At 39.2% G+C, this 20,665-nt stretch overlaps 1 protein-coding gene across 1 annotated transcript in view; it reads left to right on the forward strand.

Annotated features, from left to right (window-relative positions):
• The window catches only part of grik4 (glutamate receptor, ionotropic, kainate 4), a 305,728-nt gene that overhangs the window by 217,178 nt on the left and 67,885 nt on the right, over positions 1-20,665 (forward strand). The window contains exons 8-9 of the mRNA XM_044354238.1: positions 2,809-2,987; positions 6,316-6,369. Coding sequence (XP_044210173.1) covers positions 2,809-2,987; positions 6,316-6,369 — 233 coding nt within the window. The remainder of the gene's footprint in view (positions 1-2,808; positions 2,988-6,315; positions 6,370-20,665) is intronic.

The raw sequence follows: 20,665 nt of genomic DNA on the forward strand, positions 1-20,665 counted from the left end.
CACATTGTTTCCAGCCTCATCCATTAGCCATCAAACTACACTGGCCAAAACCCTTTTTCAAAAATGTTGTCACTCTCGGAGTATGAGTGCACTCACAGGCTGCCTTAAATTCTGTGGAAAAGAAAAGAGTTGTACTTTACAGGACAACACACACACACACACACACACACATACATGCACACACACACACACACACACACATAACTTGTTCTTTCTGTACATGGACCAATATAAATCTAACTGAAAAAGAGTACATTTTTCATTCAGCTGCATGTTTTTCATTTGATTGAAACTGGTTCACCAGAGCAAACAGTGATGGAACATGGCTGCTGTGAACTCCCCTTTGAATCCTGTGCACTCAGAAGACTAAAGAGAATATGCACTTTTATTCTGTGTGTCACTATTTGTGTGTGTATGTACAGCCTGTGCTGTTTCGCCAGGCACATCCAGCGTAGTTCACCATCTCATGTCATGAACTGGATGTGAAATTGTATTTGATGCCTGGGAGAAGCTGTGGAGACTGGATGCAGACAAGGAGGGCGGTTTAGCTGAAGCTATTTCAAGCTCATCAAAGTTATTCTGCGTTTCACTACAGACGAAGCTGATCTGACAGGTTGGAGACACAGGCAGGCAAGCAAGCAGCAGTCAGGGGTGATGTCTCGTGAGTGCACAGACACAGGTAGCCAGGTACAGGAAGACAAATACTCACAGTGATATACTGCCATGCAGACAGGCAGACACAGATATAATTACAGAAGCTATTAGACATGATGCTGGTTACAGGGAAAGTACTGTAGCTCGCGGTAATGTGCTGTGGAAAAGCTAAAGGAGTCAGCTTGATAACTTGAAATTGCTTCACCAAAATGGTCTCCATGTGAGAGATGAGCTGCTCTGCTGTTGCCGTGGCAAAAATCACATAATATCTCTTGAAGCCACAGTCTAGAGTGTAATTTTATTATTACTTCATAATGGAAATAGCAGGTGGAGGATCAGCTAATGCAAGTCCTTCTCTACAAAGTTACGTCCTTCTCGTATGACTCTCCTTGCCAATATCAAGAAATGTTATGAGTGTTGTGAGATCTGCCAAATTGTCAAGGTGGGGCCAATGTAACTGTCACACTAACAAGTGGTGGTTTACTGTTCTGTACTCTCAAATTCATTCAGGTAATATTTTTCTTGCATTAACACATCTCATTTTAAGCTCCTATATGGAAAATTAGCCCAATAACCTCTCAGGGTCTGCTAATATATGGATGCAAAGTGTCTGTAAAATGCTGCAGGGAGCAGTTTGATTAAGTCGGCTATGCTTTAATTAGGGCAAATCCCTCTTACCTCACTGGAGTCAAACGGTCTATTACCATGGGATAGAGTACAAGAGAAGTTGCCGAAACATCCCTTTGTGTTTGACGGCTGTACAATAATTGCAATTAAAGATAATCAGTCCTATTGTTCTGCATGAAAAAGTTTTTATGGATTCATAGTTGTCAAGTAGAAAACAAACAAAAGGCACATTTGTTTGTATTTGAGGATAGTGTGCTGTGACGGTCCGCCCTCCTGGCGTCCTGTGCTGCTCTGCTGTTTCCCTCTGGCAGGAGCCCAGGTGGGTCGTCAAAGTAACTGGCTGCACCTGAGAGGTGGGAGTGGCTAAAAGGAACAAAAGGCCTGCTCTCCCAGGCCCCACTCTGTCTAACGATTCTCCGAATCCACAGTTTAGTTAAGACCTCGATTTTCGAGCTATGGTTCAGTTCACACCTCTTTTTGGGGGGGTTGAATAAGAAAAAATGTGGAACATCAAGAACACTAAAGAAAGAAAGAAATAATTGCTGTTGGCCAATCAACATATTAACTACGTAAACAAAAATAAATAAAAAAACACTTCTCTTAAGACGAGTCTACATATTAACTAATTAAACAAAATTACCATGACCGTGAAAATTATTCTAATAGTGGCTGGGGCCTTTATTTACCTTAACAGCAGAGGGTACCAGGCCTTTATTAGAGAGAGGCCTTTATTTCTAATTCCCTCTGATTGAAAGTGTATTTGCTCTGCTTCCATTTGCTCTGTTAATTTTTTATTACTGTATTACCAGTAATTACAATAATCCACACCAGAGACTTCCACCGGCTGAACCGGCTAACTTCCGGTTAGCCCTCTGCTAAGTTGACTGGGGAGAAAATAATTTAATTGTATGGCTCTTCTAGACTTTACAAATGTTATCAGGCCAAGTGGATCAAATTCTGATGGCGAAACTGGTCATTTTGCAGGGTTTGTCTAAGTTTTGTTACAATAGTAATGTAATGAAAGCTGTGACTGTGACACGAAAAGACAAAACCATGTCTTGAGACTGTGGATGTTTGCGTCATGGTTTAGTACTCAGTTTCAGAAACATTACACCCCCTATTTGCACCTTGTACAACACTACATGCATACCTCCACTCACCCAGAGATGCTTTACACCACTGACTGCTTCCATATCCCCACACCTTATCTTATTCTTCCTTAATAGTAATTATTCATAATTATAATAATTAATGAACTTAATTTGAACCAGTTATGTGTGGACTCTCTATCTTGCTACAAGCCTGAGCTGAGTTTTAACAGTATGCTTATTAAGTTCATACTGCATTACAACCATCACTAAAAGTATGTGCTAGACTTTCCTTAACTTTTTGGTTATGTATTTTCTTAACTTTTAAAAGGCTATTACTGTCTATTTAACAGTCTTCCTTTCATTATAAGTAGCCTAACCTTCTTATGTTGTTTTGTGTGTGTGTGTGTGTGTGCGTATGCGTGTGTCTTACCGGCAGGCCTACTGAACCTGGAGCAGCTCCTCAGGCAGTTCCTCATCTCCAAGGAGACTCTGTCAGTGCGCATGCTTGATGACAGCCAGGACCCAACCCCGCTCCTGAAAGAGATACGAGATGACAAGACAGCAACAATTATAGTCGATGCCAACGCCACCATGTCCCATATGATTTTGGAACGGGTTAGTATGGTTCTCATGATAAATACCTATTATTTATGCGCTGATAACTTATCTTTTTTTTTACACCCACAGTTTTATACTGATAAAAAATTCCCAAGATCCACATTTATAGAGTTCTCATACATCCCAAAAAAGCCTGAAAAATGCAGCAAGAAGTGTTCAAGGCTAAAGTTAATATATATGTAGAGAACATTTTTTTACTGGAAGAAGTAATTGAAGTGGAGGTATTGACGTGTAGAGATATAGGCTGTATTCCCCACATGGCATAAAGAATAGTGTCCAGAACATACAAAAAGGAAAATGTATATTTCACTACCATAAACCATTTTCCGTCTTGAATCACAAGTGGGATGACATGAATTTATGCACTTTTGGCAGTGGGCACAACTTTAAACAGGGTAGCCGAGCCTAGAGTCAAAGAATAGTCCAAAATAAAAGGCAAATGAATTGTGGCAGTCTTGTCAAACAAATCTGTTACATCACATTATATGGATGAGAGCATTAAATCAAGTCGTATTTATAATCCATGATTCATCGTCCACAAGTGAGCATTCTGCACGGTTAAGTGGATTAGTATTAGAACAGAGTCATAAAATGAAGGAGCCCTTTTGTCTACTTTCTCATGCAGTACTTGGTATGAATCAAAACAAGCTGTTTTTTAAGTCACTGAAGCAAATTAAATGGACTGTTTCTTTCATGTCCTTTTTATCCATCATCCATCTGTTTGTTCCTTTTCTAAAACACCTTTTGCATAAAATATAACATAAAGTTTATCTTGTGAGGAAAAACAGCTTTCTGAAAACATTAGTGAGCACTATTTCTGTCTCCAACATAAGGTGATCTTTATGTGCTTCCTCCACTAATGGCACATAAGAATAATTAATGTATCAGAACATTATTGAGACCTTGGACACTCTGAATCCAACATAATGCTGAAGCTTCTCTTGATTGGAGACGTATGTTTGTGAAGAGCCTTCATGGCATCAATAAACGTGATTGTGGGAGCTGAGGAAGCGAGCGCGTTTGGCAGCAGCATATGGCCTTGTAGTAATTAATACACACCTCATTATTTCTAGAAGACGATGGATGGATGGTTAGAGTGGAGGTGACAATAGCTGGAGACAGAGGGGGGTTGGGAGAGGGAAACAGGAGGAGAGATGTTTCTCTCACTTTCCACTTGTTTCTGTCCTCATTCTCTCCATTATATTCTCACAGTGGTCTTCAGTCTTAATCTCTCACCTCAATCAAGTGTTCAGGCTGACATCAGTGGTCATCCAGTCACCATAGCAACCCTGGCAACCCCGGGCCACAGAGCAGTGGGAGCCCGCAGTGGGATATCTCTCTTTCTCTCTTTCCCCGTCTCCCTCCGTCTGTCTCTTCAGGTTTCAATATGGAATTGCTCTCTTTCTCTCTCTGTTCTCAGTCCAAATGTAGAGAAGACAGTTTTACTTTGTTTCTCCACACCTCCATCCCCGTGTGATCTTGTATATCCATCCCTGTATCTCTCACTCTTTTGTCTCCTTCATGTGTCACGCTGTCTGTCTTTGTGTCTGTCAAGAGACATCCTGCAACACAGTGGAGGAAAGTTGGCAGTCCCGCCTCTCATGTGGAGTGCCTAGTTGCCAAACATATCAAAGCTGTGTGCCGGCACATTCGCCATTCTCAGATGATGATAAGAGTGCCCAGCATGTCTTAAGAGACAGAATTGTCCTTTGTCATCCAAGATATTCCCTCTTATTTGTCTGTTTACATCTTACATCAAACCCTCGTCAGACAAAGGTCTCACTCTCCGAGGTTTTAGCATTCAGAGGGGTTTAGGTCAGCAGTGTTAGCATTCTGAATGTAATCTCATTCAGTCAGGCCTCCACTGTTGTGCACAGCTGTACAGAACCAGAGTAGGATAGATGGTGAGCCCAGTATATGGGGGCCATGCAAACCGTGTGCACTCTGACCAAAAGCTGCGGTAGAACAACGAGGAGATCAAAAAGTTTTTTTTTAAAAAAGGCAGGGAAGCTTGTTTCGAATGCAGTGAAAGGAGACCAAAAGGATATTTTCCATCAGCTGCTTGTTTTGATGTTATTGTGTCTTCTGAATAGGATGTGGGCAGCAACTAAAGGCGATTTAGGTTTTAATGGCAGTTTCTGTTTCCAAAGTACAGGTCACCAAGGTAAAGCAGGCAGTGTTTTGAAATACTACAGTAAAGAGGAAAAAAACTCAACCACCTTGTGTGTAACCGCAGGTCAGATGTTAACAAACAACTTCCATCAAGCATGATAATTACCTTACATCATCATGAGGTTTATAATAAATATACCTGAAGCAGGAAACTATATAAAGACATCATAAGAGGTCATTCAAAGTTTAATAATGACGTTGTATTGGATGTATTCGATATAATAATTATATCAAAATAATTATATATGCCTTTCTATATGTTTCTATTTTATTATTTATGCTCTGGCAGAATATTTAATGACTGAGTGACATATACTCATGCAAACACCCACACAGAGTTACACTTTTCATATGACAACTAAATATCTGCTATTAAACTATTTCTGATAATGACCAACTTTAAATTAATCTCAGCGTGGAAGCTAATTATTATGCAAAAATGTTTCATTACAGCCAGGTGTGGAAAAAGAGACTTTCTGTCTCAGAAGGAGACTAAGACAGAAGGAGGTTAATTCATGCTTGTGAAGAATTTCACTCAGGATTAAATGATGATTTGTGTAAAAAGTTCTTGAAAAAAAAAAGATGATGGCCTTTCATACTGTTTGGTTTGATATATCTATTTAATATTTATTGATTTCAATCATAATGTGCATTGCTGCATGATTAAACAGAAGCCTATAAGCTTGAAGATTTTTTTGTGCTAATGACTTTAATGAAATGAAACTATGAAAAGTTCACCCTGTCCTTCACAACTGCTCCTAACTGTGACTTTGATTTAATCAAATTGTAAGACAGAGTGTCGAGCAGCATACTAATGCACCTCAGAAATTAATTGCTCCATTGAGAGCCACCGTCAGATAAGAATGTGTCTGGTCTTATCAAGATGTGGATTTGATCTGTCTGCTGCAGAGTGGAGCTCCAGTTACATTGAATCACTGACCTATCAACTTCTCTCCTTACCCCTTTATGCTTCACTCTCTCTACTTTCTGTTTTGTCCTATCGCGCCCTCCACCCTTTCTCTGACCTCCATCTTAACATCTTTTTGTTCAAACTCCAATCTTCGCATTTCTGTTTTGTGCCTTTTTGTACCTTCTTTCTCTTACATGTTTCTTTATCTCTCCCCTCCTGTCCTTCTTCTCTTTTGCTCTGCAGGCATCAGAACTGGGGATGCTGTCAATCTACTACACTTACATCTTCACCTCTCTGGTAAGGAAATGGGAGATGGTCCGGGCATTTAGACACAAGATAGATTTCACAGTTACATGAGCACAGCATTAGAGGACTGCTGTGCTCCTGTAGTAAGCTTTAATAGGTACTCTTCACTCTTCACTTAAATGAATGATTGAATGGATAGAGTTAAGCAGACAGGAGCTAAGACAGAAGAATTGTTACAGAGATTCATTACAGCATAGTCGATTTTCTCCCTCACTGCATGTGACTGCAAATAGAGGCACAGTGGCTACAGTGGCTTCGGTCGCTGCTCGTTTGCCCTCATTGGTTGAAGTGCACTTATGGACAAAACAAATAAAAAGTAATCATTATTATCATTACCACTAGTACCATTGTTATTGTCACAGCTGCTGTTTTACCTATAATTATTATTATGTCAAGCCTGCCAGGCTCGAGCGATGAAGTCATCATCTAGAGGCAGCAGTCATTCCTGTCAGTGAATAAATAGTAGAGTTCTTTCTTTCTTTCTTTCTGTAGTACTTATGTAATTTTTGTTAAAGTTGAAAGTAAGCATGTTTTTATGGACTGTAAAGCTATCACTCTGTTTATTACAGCGAGCAAACACTACTTAGTCAAGTAAGAGCACATTATTTTATACGATGTAGTGTGCAAGCATTAGGATTGGGGACAGAACAGGTGGGGAGGAGTGTGTCCTTTTTATGAAATGAGTCACTACCCCCCCAAAATGTCTGTGCATGTTCCTGCTGGAAATTAAAGGGAGTGACCTGGTGTATGAGAGCACTGGTGTTTAAGCACATAGAGGCTAAGGGAGATCATAAAGATAGTGGCTTGGAGAAAATTTGATACTATAGTAAACTTACCAGATAGCTGCTCCCTAATGTAAATTAATGAGGTTCAAAACACTTTGGTCTAATAGCGCTGTAGAGATGATTCATATCAAGCTGATTTATGACTCATTAAGAGTGGGCTGCTGCAATCTACATGTTTTCCTCCACAGCACTTGACATAGTCACTTCTCTTATTGTTGCTCTCTTCTCCCTTTCTTTAACCTGCTTGTCTCTGCTTTCCTACACCTAAATAAGTTCCCTCATCACTCTCCTCTGGTGATGCTGTGCAGTTCTGCTGGAGGGCACAGCAAAGCACACAGATACATAATAGATACGAGATGATGACCCCAAATCCCCCCTCCGGCTCCCCTCACCGGCATTTCCTCAAAATCTAGCCATTGCTCAGTGACGGCATCACTAATAGCTTCAGCTAACATCATTAAAATGGTCATCAGCATGCCCCCGGCAGTCTGGGACATAATGCAGAAGCTGTGAGTGGAAAAATAGAAGCACTGCTGTCCCCTTGGTTGTTGTAATAAGTGATCCATCCTATTTATTGTGTTTTTAAATGGCTCCACTGCTTGTGCACACACACAGACACACACACGCACAGGTATACCTAACCACAAAAGAGGACAGAAAATATAAGAGTTTCATTATGTTCTCTCATAGTTCAGTTCATTGTTCGCTCATTTCCCAACTCACTGTGATAGTACATCTCTGAAAATGGCAATAATACAATGAATGCTTGGCTTACTTTTTCATCCTCTTATTATAGTACACTATGCCATTCATGAGACTGTTCTGTCCAGGAAAATGACAACAGTGGTCATTTGTTCAAAGAGATCAAAACAACTGAGTACGTTCAGTGCTGAGGCAGGAAGAATGGAGTTGTTCTCACAATATAGTGAAACCTAAAGGGCCTGTCAAGCTACCCATTCTCGCACAGCACAGTTTATAAAAACAACAGAGGTATAACCATGTTTGAAAGAATGTGTCTTTGATTTCAGACAAAGGTAGAAAAGCAGCCGGTGTCTGAAATGACAGCTGTCGCTAGCACATTTCATCAGATGTAGCTAGCTAATTAAGCTAACACATGATGTTGTGCTAAAAGATGTTAGGGAGGTTAACGCTGCATTTCCCAGGCAAAAGTCTTCACCAGTTGATGATCCATGTAGAAGACATGGATAAAGAAACAGTGTTGGTCTTGTATTGCAGTATAGAGCTAGATGTGAATAAACTTGTTCTAATGTCAACCTGTTTGGCTGCTGAGCTTACATACTTGGACAAGTGAGACAGAGATTAAATCTATGTTTTATTGTTCATATATTTCACTGTGAGGCTTAAAGCGATGAGGACCAACAAATGTGTTTGGCAAGTGTAACACTATCTCAGATAATGAGTTTGGCTGAGGTTGCTGGAGTTAAGGAAGACAAAGCCACAGACTTTCGCCTAAACAGTGATATAATAGCATCAAGGACTAGCTTGCAGACAAGGGGGAAACACTATACAGTGGAAGTGCTGTTGTGGACAGGACTTTTTGGCGTAATCTGTAATCTCACAAAAAATGTAGTATGAAATGTTCCTTGGTCTTGGAGGTAACGCTGGGGTAGGTTACTACTGCGGGTAGTAAGCTAGTTAGCCAGACATGCTAACGTTTCCAGATAACCGAAGAGCAGACAAACACACAGTTTAAACCATTTCCTGTTCTTTTCTGAATGCACTGACTAATCACCTCTTTTTTTATTTAGGACATGTTGCATTTCATTCAAGTTTGGACTATAATTTGACTCAAACAATAATTTTCCAAGAAATCCCACTTTTCCTTTTCCCCCATGCTGAGAAGCCTCCTTCTGATAGAATGATTGAAGAACCACAGACCTACAGGAAGCAAGCTAGATGATAAAGATGATTGCACAGTTTCTAATCTCTCAGTGTGTATGTGTGTGTTGGTTCATGGGTGTGTGCATGTGTGCAATCCTAATGGTAGTGATTCCAGTGGTGTTCCAGTCCTGATCTTGCCATTATCTTAGCTGGCAAATGACATTTCTGAAGTCTTACTCTTAACACTTATTCCCTCACCTTCCCCCCGAAAAAGCTTTTACATAAGGTGACCTGTGACTTAATACATTTACTTCCTCCTAACAGTTCTAATGATGAGCATTATTACTTTAACCATGTAGAAAAAATATGCAAAAAAAACCCCAATGTGTGCTGTGTAAAATGTGTATCAAATGAGTAACTGACTGCATGTGTTTATCCTGCTCTTAAAATATGACAAGCTCATATTAAAGTAAAGAAAGGGAGCCGTCATTTGATGTAATTGCCTGATGTGTTTTGTCAGTGTGTTGTCTTTAGGAGGCAGTGCTGATTGTTTGTGCTTTGACATCAGATTTACTTTTATCAAGCCTCACAGAGTTTCCATATGGCAGCAGCTTCCCATTGCTACGGAGAATTAAAGTCTTTCTCAGGTAGTGACCAGTTTTTCATGATTGCACTCCCTAGTTTTTCCTCCCATGAACTTGTTTGACTTAGTTCTTATTTTTATAAAGGCCTTTAGTGCGTAACTAGGTTTTGGGTTTTTTTGTAGGCAGTGTTTGTGTTTTCTGCTTTATTACTCTATATATTCAGATATTGTTAAAATAGAGAGGGAGACAGAGCACATAAAGATCAGAGGTGCGGCGCTTTACTTTTCACACTGCTGTCTCTGGGAGCATTTTTCAGTGTCACAAAGTTCATAGCTTGTGATGTTTTCTTGTTAGCTTACATAAAACTGAATCCTGTCTATAAGATTTTGTGGACACTGCTTACCACAGCCTTTCATTAACAAGAATAAATACAGAATTGGTAGAAAACAGCAGATAATTTACTTGTGTGTGTTATCATTAGAAAACTGTTACTTGTACCAATTTAAATATGTGTGTGTGGGCGGGGGGTCTCTCATTCTCATGCCATCTAATTAAACTTATAAAGGTAAGAAAAGCAACATTTTGAAGTTAAGATTAGAGTCACTGACCATCTAAAATATGTTTCTTTGATGGAAACCTTCAATGTTTGTGTGTATTCTGATCAAAAGAAAATCTAATCCATCTAAATTGCTCTCAAGAGTTCTCAGTTTGGTTATGTTATAATTACATGATGGAACAAGTGAAATTTGGTTACTGATGTTGTAATGATGATTTGCCAATGTAAGTAAACACTGCACACAAAAAATAGTGCCAAAAATGGTTTGATATCTAGTTAAAACAGGGAGTGTTGAAACTAGCATATTAACATATAAATGTTACCACAAAGTAGCTGACTAATTCAGTCTGGCTTATCATTTAATTTCATTTTTTGTAAATAGTTCAGCCTTCAGCTCCACTCATATTGTCAAATATCTTTATTTAACCAGGTAAAAGTCTCATTTAGATTAAAATCTCTTTTCCAAGAGAGACCTGGCAAAGACAGCAGCATAAACATTGTTACAACAATAAACACAAACAATACAAACAGACAAATTACAACTGTCACACACTACAAACGAGTGAACACAATATCCAGTTGATATACAATACAAGGTCAAAGACAAAAATCCAATTATGATGCATAAACAGGTACAACTTCTAAAATGATTTAAGTGAAATCTTCAAATTTCACGTTTTCTCAATCCTTTAAAATTGACTTAAAGGTCCAGTGTGTAGGATGTAGTGGCATCTAGAAATGGGGTTGCAGATGGCAACTAACTGAATACCGCTCCCCCTCCCCCTCCCCCTCCCCTTCAAAGCATGTAGGAGAATCGATGATGGACATGAAACTTGCAAAAAACGTGAATGGCCCTCTCTAGAGTCAGCGTTTAGTTTGTCTGTTCTGGGCTACTGTAGAATCATGGTGGTGCAACATGGCGGGCTCCGTGGAAGAGGACCCGCTCCCTATGTAGATATAAAGGGCTTATTTCAAGATAGAGAAAACACAACGATTCTTATTTTCAGGTGATTATACACTAATTTTTATAATTACTAATTATAATTATAATTACCAATTAACTGATTACATTCCATTTCTTCCAAGTCCGTTCTGCTAGATGCCACTAAATTCTACACACTGCACCTTTAAATTCCCCCGTAGTAATCAGCTTCTGTATATTATTCCAGGAAGAAGGGGCAGCGTATTTAAAAGCTTTTTTTGCCTAGTTTTGTTCAGAAGCATAATAAATAAATCAAATTTTGAAAATAGTGTGAATGCAATTATAGCTCTTTTAAGATTAGAAACACTTGTTTGCTTCACAAACCCTTGTACTTTGAATGCTACAGAAACACTTAAGAAAATCAAACAAACGTACAGTCACATTAATAATACATGAGAATTGCATGCAGTTTATGAATAATTTCTCATGTATTTAGGCTGTAATTGTTAATGATCAATCATGCAGCATAAGTATGACTAATGATAAATTCATGGGTTGCTTAAGAAGGGCATGTTAGATTAAATATGCATGTGTTAACATTAGATAACGTACTAGTGAATCACTTGAATCAAAAATAAACATTTTGCTCATGTAATTGCTAATGATGCACAACTCCATAGCAATTCCTAGTCTTATAAACATTAATTATTGTTAAATTTTCCATCCTCTCTGTGTCTGCTCTCTCCATCATCTCCCTGTTCTCTCCCTTGTTTCCCCTGTATTTTCTCCAACCATTCCCTCCATCTGTCTGCCTACTCTGCTGACACTTCATTTATCTCTGGTCCTGACATCCCTGACTAACGATCTGCCAGACTGCTCCCCTGCCTAATCTGTTTCCCCTGAATCATCTCAAGACGCTCATCAACGTCCTCACGCAGCTACCCATCCCGAGCCAGGGTTTTTGTCATACCCACTTATGGATTTGACTGCTTTCGGTCTTAATTTCGGGGTTTGCTTTGTTTATTCTGTTATGTGTTGCTGTTATTAATCTGTTGTGAGAAATTAGGGAAGGAAGACGAGGCAGAGGCGCTCCTTTTTTTTCCATTATAACAAAGCAGAATTGTAACAGTGCATATTAGTGAACGTGTTCTGATGTTTCACATTATGTAATATAGGAATCAAGTATATCACAGCTATATGAGTTGTTGAATATTCTCTCTCACACTCACCATAATTTATACATGTTGTGAGTGCATGTTGTTACTACTCAATACAAAGGTCTCTATGGAGGAGATGGATGTGAAAGAATGACCACTCATTGACTATCATTAGAGTTAATGATCTTCAGTGGATGCTGCTTTGGGTGAAGAGAGATGGGTTTTTTTTGCCTGTCTCTTCATTAAGGATAGGATAGATTCAAATAGCTGCACCTCATAACATCTAAATCATGCTATGCGCTTCATGCTACATTAATTCTGCTCTGTGAGGCATTGGTGCTAGGTAATGTAAGTTAATATTTAATCTAGAAACAAGTATTCCCTTTAGCCAGTGGTGCTGATCACAACTGGACACACAGGTGATAGGGAGGAAAAGGAGGAGATATCACTGAGATTGTATCCAATATTGTTTCTTGTTTTCTTTGTGATAAAGCTCTTAGCACCTGTTTATTGTCCTTTCTCCCAATTAAGTCAGTTTAATACCAGCCGTTAATATCTTGGGCTTTTATTGTAAGATCAAATAGAAATTGTGGCTCTTGTGTCACAGTGAGGGGAGAGATTAAAACAAAAACATGTTTCATGGAGGAGCACGGAAACTGAACAGCACCACCGGGCTTTTAAAGAGTCTTTCTGAGACAGCTTTGTTTCTGGAAGTGTGAGGAGCTGACATCACACAGCTTCTTCAGCTTCAACTTAACGCAGCATACACACGAGAGCCATGCACACACATATGCTTGTCTTTCCTTCGCCGACGGACGCATACACACAAACAATCGAAATAAACAGGGCACACACACACACACACATATTCGCACAGGCAGACACGTTTGCTGACACACACGCACTCAGTCCCCGCTCCATGGCTTCCATCTAAGTGATTTGTATCCCGCGATCCAAGCTACTCGGCAGGATTGAATAAATCACATCAGGTTGGCAGTGACTCATCATATGTTGACGGGATGCCTAATGTCATTTGAAGGTTAGGTGAGCACGGGATTTGGGCCTAGCAGCGCCTCACATGGCACACTTTCACTTTGTGATGTCATTTTGAGTCTTGATGAAAGCGTGCAAGCTCTCTCGCTCTCTCTCTCTCTCTCTCACGCACACACACATACACATTCACACAAAACAATCAAAAACACGCTTTGACACACAGTGCCGGCTGACATATTATCCCTCTCTGCAAAGCGGGGGCCATCAGTTCAACCCCCCCCACCTCCCTCACCCCCACGTCCCCCTCCGCCTGTTTGTTTTGTTCTTCATGTTCCATTTCCCCTCCACACACCCGTGATCCCTCTTGTCACCTCAGTTATTGTCATGCATCCGTGCCTCAAGAGCTGCCAGCACTTCCTGACTGTCACACATACATGCACACACATGAATGATAAAACTCAAATAAATAAACTCATGTACACACTTGTCCACACAACATTCAATCCCACACACACACACATACACACATTCATACAGTTGTAACATCTTGGCCTGCTTATCTACCTGCCTTTCTGTCTGCTTCACGGAAATAAGCGGTGTGTTTTTTGTCTTCTGGTGTTGCTGTCATAAACCAGCAGAGGTGATACAGAAACAGGCACCTTTGAACACAATACAAGTCCTCATGCAAACACACACACACACACACAAAATACATTTAAACTCATTCGATAATTCTTTTTGTCCCTCTCCTCCATTCATATTAGTTAGAGCTGATTGGCAGGTTTGTATAAAAGGGTGATGAGGGGAGTTAGGTTTTACTTCTGAAGCATAGCTGATGCTGTTATTCACTAGTTAATCCCTATTCTTTCCCAGACACTGCCGTGCTCCCCGTCATTTGTTCTTGGCCAGTTGGGGTTCTGGGCTCGACATGCTCCCTGCTTCTAATTATTCCTCCCAAAACTGTCAAACGATAAAATGCTTAATGATTGAATGCGCCACTGAAGAACAGATGAAATGTATGCCTGCCTCCCCAGACCTGCACAAACAACATTTTCTAATTATTCCAAATGGTTTTTTTTTTCTTTCAGTGATTTTATGGAGCTTACTTTGGCCTCTGTCACTCTGTGCTAGTAAAGAATAGATGATAGTTGCTGTCTGCTCTCGTCCTTGTAATTTCACCTCTTTTTTTACTGTCAAAACCTGCATCCCGCATCCTGTATCCCCTCTTCTCTTCCTGTCTGTCTCTCTCTCTGTCTTTCTCTCTTGGTGTGTCTGGCCTTGATAACAATATTGTCTAGGTGATACAGAATTCAATTTCACAAGATTATTGTTCTGGTAAAAATTTCTTGTCCCATATCTGTGAATGTGAATGAATGGAGGGAACATTCCTATGAAAAAAAAAAAAAAACACCACTTCACATCAACCTCGCCCTCCATCTCCGGTGTGCACTGTGGTACAGAAGATTTATAAATCCAAAAAAAGTCTTGTCAGTCAAACTGCTTTAGAAGGCAGTCACTGTGACTGTGAAAATGATTGGGATTTAATTAATTCCCCTCCACGGCTTATGTAAAGTTCATATTTCCCTGTTTAGACACAGAGTTTGAGAATCAATCAACTGAGTAATAGAAAAGGTAATAGGCTACGTGGACGGTGACAACAGAGAGCTGCATCTAGCCAGAATATAAACTATGTTATTATTATGTCACAACAAGTGTGTTTCTCCAAATAATGTCTGCTTGCTCTTCATTTGTAATGCAAAGATGCCAACTTACTTTGCTAAGAATTACATTTATTGTGTTGGTGCTGTAGAGAGGAGTACAAATGCTTGTTGCCATGAACACAAGGTTCAAGACAGAGGAATAAATTCTTATGAGGCTTTAATTAATGCACACACAGTATACTATACACTTATACCCCAGTGTTATCTCTCTGATTTGGCCATTTCAAAGTATTATCAAGATTAGATTGAGCTTCAATTTATCTTATCCTTTAATTAACCAGATTATGGACAAAATCCAGTTATGATGCATAAACAGTTATGATTTTCGAAAATGATTTCAGTGAAAATTTAGGAGAGTGACAGCGTATGCCATATTAATTTTGGTTTCTACACATGTATGTACACAGATGAGGAGGAACCAGCCCAAGGAAAGATTTGTATATAAAAGTCAATCAATGAGAAAGTCTGCGGACATGCAGAGATGGCCACTTAGCAGCAGCATACAGAGTACAGTGGTGTACAAGATTGCCACAGCCAGTAATAAAATGTAAAGAACAATGTTATACAGTATACAGATTCTTTAGGCACTGGTCAGGTGCATTCATAAAGAGCAGGTCACCGTAATCCAATCAAGGTAAAAAAAAAAAAAAGTTGCTGAAATCAAGTGTTTCCTTGCCTGGAGGGAGAAACAGGATTTATTTCTAAAAAAGAAATTTAATTTCATTTTCAGTTTGGGAACTGTGTTATTTGAATGACAAGTTCTGATCAATAGTAATATCTAAATATTTATATGTTGAGACCATTTCAATTTCAACCCCTTGAGCAGTTGAGATTCTAGGAAGATTAGATGGTGACTTTTTGCCATTTGAAAATAGCAAATGCAGGTGGAAACAAACGGTGCTGTTGTTGCCACAAATTAACTCACAGTAGAAAGGAGTCAGAGCCTTCCTGCTGACCTGCATGGATAACGTGTGTACTCTTTCCCAAACTGCACTGGTTTTGATAAAGATTATATTTGATTAACACTTTTTTGTCTACCTATCTCCCACCTCTATCTCATCTATCCTATCTCCCTGCACTGTTAACTACCCAATTAAGTCATCAATAAAGGGATCAAGCCCTCAACCTCATCCCTCACACTTATAGTAGATCTAACAGGGTTACTGATATATCCCTTAGTGGATGACTGTAGCATTCATTTTTTCACCCATTCACAGGAGCTTGTTATTCCAGTATATCTCTGGATTTTAACATTGGATTTAACATGGATTACTATACACTCACATGCACCTTAACCTGCGATGCTGATGCAGTTTTCCTTATCGTCATTGTGTGGTACCAGGAGTTGATTTTCCGTGTGATTATCCCATTATGTTGCTGTTACCATGTGTGAAAAGGGCTTGAACACAATTCCGATGGGTAAATATGCACACTTCTTTGACGGAGAGGCTGCATGAGTGAAATGCTCTATTGACACTTCCAATCAGTTCATTATGCTCCATATCAGATTGCACAGACGATTAATAATCTGACTCTCATTCATGTCTTAATTCTTTATTCATTGCCTTATGTTGAAGACAATCTGGTTTTATGAAAACATCATCCCTCTATTGAGAGCTCACGTGTGTCTCGGTTTATTGGTGCAAATAAGCAAGTATATTGAATGTGAAAAATTGTGCAAGGGCTTGCAATTCAGATGTATTGTAAAACATTATTGCATTATGTGCAGTGGGGTCAAATCCACTTTAGCCTTCTTTTCATCACCGATTGAACTTATTGTATGATGTTCAGAAAAATCAGCATAAAAGTCTATTGTAGGCCTCCAGCTTCCTACATGTGTTGCCACTCAAAATAAATAATTGTAAAATGTTAAATTAGTGGTTATTTTAATTCATTTTTTAAAAAGGCTTATGCAGGACACTCGGGTCAACTAGCTGGTCACCTTCTTCACAAAAAAGAAAATGGCTCGTTTAAGTCTTAAGCTCCGACTTTGCCATTTTCTCACACAAAAGAGAATAAAATGGCAAATGCATTGACGTGCAAATCAGTATTCATGAAGGGCATTCATTAATCATTTAGGGCTCATTTTGAGGGTTAACACGTGAGGTCTGTTCATGTTCATTGATTGGGATTCATAAAGAGAATGCCATCGAAAGTGTTCTGATTTTTTTTAATAAGAACTGGAATTAATGGAAACCAAAGGCTGCCTACAAATAAGGAAAAGCTGGTCTGCACTGAGAAATGTTGAGCGGGATTTTGACTGTGTTTGTGATAGAGGAGATAGTGCAGTCTGTGTGAGAGACTACCGACAACCTGGCATGTTAAGTATGCCTTATCAGCCTGAACATAACTCTCCAACAATATTAAAACACACTCTGAGAGGGCTTGTTTACCATAAAATTATAAGACTTGAAGTTCCCCAGTCTCTTTTTATCTTCACAGATTAGCCAGACGGCAGCTGGATGTTTGTGTAAATGAAAGTAAACTATTTAGCGTTCCACCTCTCAGACCCGGACCTTTGTATGTGTGAGGAGTTCTGGCGTATTGATTACTCTGTGTCAGCCCTATTACCGCCAACTCTCCCTCTGAGCCCCATGTCTGGATGACTCAGTGTTGACAATTGTATTACAGCCTATTATCTTCCAAATCCCTGGGCTTGAGTCTCACAGCTTACTGTAGGGCCTTCTTGTGAAAGTTGAAATTGCTTGCTGACTTCCTTTCTATGCTCTATATAACTTTCTTTGTGCTTTTGTCCCACAATCTTGTGTCTACCTGGCGACCGCTGTCCATCCTTTTCTACCTCTTTCTGCTGTCCTCTTTCCTTTTCTTACTTCATTTCTTCATTATTTTCTACTTCTTTCTTCTTCCTCATTCTATTCTTGACCATTTTTCATCTTTTCCATATGCACCTGTCCCAAACCTGACACATTACCATTTAAAAAGCTGGAAATCTGCCAACACAAATTTATTACAAGTCAGGATTCATTTGACTTTTCACACCACTTTGTGTGAAATTTATCAAAGACCTTACATGCTTGCTTTGTTAAGAGTGCTTCCATTAAGTGGGAAATTCTCACTTTTACGCTTTTAAAATACCAGCATCTCTGCAGCTTGCAAGGACCCAGATGCTCATGAGTGTGCAGATACACTACTTAACACTAATGAGCTTGTTAATTGCTAATTAACGTTCTTTTTTTTTTTTTTAAACTGTAAGCATTTTTTTCTTCACTTTGCTAATTATTTCACAGCTATAAATCCACACCAGAAAGCCCTTGTGGCTATTGGTCGGTGACTCCTTTTACCCTGATGTCACGCCTCTCTAACTAACCTTCAACCATTGATTAACCATTAATTCAAGTGTGAACTGTATGCTTTCATTTGTATGTTCATGTGTTTATAAATTCATGTGACTGGTGGTGCCAGTGCGTTTGTATTCTAACACATTTAGCACCTAGCAGAAGGTCATTAGCGATATTTGGATGTCCAGCTCTCTGCTATTTTAATCAGCCTGATAGGGTTTTCATTTTGATGAAATGCATATCTGTTATTGTATTATGATTATCACTCTGCCAGACAAAGAAATCTAGACAGAAAGTTCAATATGTGATCAAGCTGAGCTGATTGCTGAGCTGATTGTGTCCAATCAGGATCAGTGAGGATATGGTGAAACAAATAAAGTTGTTTTCCTCTACAATGTCTCTTTGATGTATCGCACTGGCAGGTGATTTTGGTTATTAAGTCATAACAGTTTTGTTAGATCATTAAGAATCTGGTCACTGAAACTTCAGTCAACCTTGCAGGTTAATGCAGATGCACCTAAAAAAAGTTCTTCTTAAGGTTCTGATTTGCAGATGATTTGGGAATTTAAATTAATTTATGTATATTATCGCAACCTCAATATTATTTTCTAAAATGGATGGCTTCAGATTTTTTAACTGTTTATGATGCCTGTGTATACTTGTATGCTTAACAGCTTTTACCAGTCACAATGCAGAACACCCTGCTGATCCAGTTAAATTGGTTGAAGAATTGGCTGCATTTTTGACTGGACTGTGAGTTGGAAAAAGAATTTCTGAGAAAACACACACACTTACATTCCCTGCAAAACAAAATGAGGCAATGACAATAAAGAGGAAACTAAAGAAAGGCTCCCTAACACAATAAACCAAGTAAATTATTTCAAATCAGCACTAAAAGGCATTCACATTGATGACCACTGAGGACAGAAAGCAGCTACAGTACACATGATTACTAAGATATCGTCCATTAATGCTTGGAAATGTTATATAGTATGACTTAAAGAAATAGAAGCAGAAAACAGAGGCTAAATGCTTATTGACAACAAAATCTTAAAGAGGCAGCAAAATCTCTCTCTCTCTCTCTCTCTCTACAAACAAAAGACCACAGTGAACCGCTGTCACCATCAATTCGCCAACTACAGTGCTGAGCCAGCAAGGCTCAAATCACCTTAGCTAGTCAGCAAAGATTAAATGTGGTCGAGTTTGTTTTAATCAGGGAGCACAAAATCCTGTGAGCTGCTTTCTCTTTGCACCTCTTTCAGGCCATATTCTTACTTCCTCAAAAATAAAAACAGAGGATTTTTTTTAAGTTTTTGCGCATAATATGAAATAAATCTCAACATGACCTTTAGTTGGATTCACTGGTATGTCATGAAGCCATACAGATGTTCCCTGTATATATTGTAGTGTATTCCTTTCCTGCTATATCTCTTCTATCACAGAGAGGACGTCTAGTCACAGAGCTGAAGGGTTCCCTGGTCTTGATGAGAAACACTCAGGTGATCGATCTGAAACACTCACGTCTTCACTGAGATGAGCAGAGTTTAGATGGAGCCTCATCTCCACTATCTGCTGCTTCTCCTTTCAGCCACCCACTCCTCCACCCCACTGCCGACTCCACAGCCTCAGAGGTCCAGGAAACGTCTTCTGTTTCCCAACAACATAATCTGCTCTTTGGATGCAAAGCTTTTTAATTAAAAGGAGTATCCATAAGTAATTTGAAGACATTTTTTGGACTTTAAAGGCTTCTCTTGTTCAGAATTTAATTTGCTTTTCGTGCTTTCAGCTGTAATGCTCCTCCATAAAATTCAGCTGGGATTTGAATGAATAGCTCACTGGAAAAGACTGTTTCAGATTCCAAACATATGCTAGTGTCTGCAATATTCATGGTGTTTTTGGCCTCTACCAGCCTAAGAATTATTCTGGGCATAAGGTCTGTGCCTCACAAATATATATTTTCTATCTTATTCTGTGAATAATAGAATAAAATTGGTCATTTGTTTTCAACGCTGCAGGAATGCTGCCAGATTGCTTTGATGTATGCGGCTATTAAATGCTTTGAAACAAAGCTAATGTATCAACCCCAGCATGCTGCCCCTAGATACATAGTATGTTAATTTCATGGTCATCTTGCAGTAAATGAAACTAGTGACAGGCTAGTCACCTATACAAGAGGGATGGCTTCAGTCCAATTCATGCACATACAGTACAGTGAGGTAACCAGACATCTTCAATATGGCTGAACCAAGAGAGAAATTTGTAGGAGCTGCAATTACAGTTCTCATGTCCGGCTGCAATAGACCACAGCATTGTGTTGAATTTCACAAATAAATGCAGTAAATCATTTATCCAGTTTTGTTATAACATCTCAGGTTCATAACAAGTTTGTAGGCGTGACATTTGGTAATGCTTCCTCTCTCCTCCTCCT

Source organism: Thunnus albacares, chromosome 6 (genome assembly GCF_914725855.1).
Source record: "Thunnus albacares chromosome 6, fThuAlb1.1, whole genome shotgun sequence".
Lineage (NCBI taxonomy): Eukaryota > Metazoa > Chordata > Actinopteri > Scombriformes > Scombridae > Thunnus > Thunnus albacares.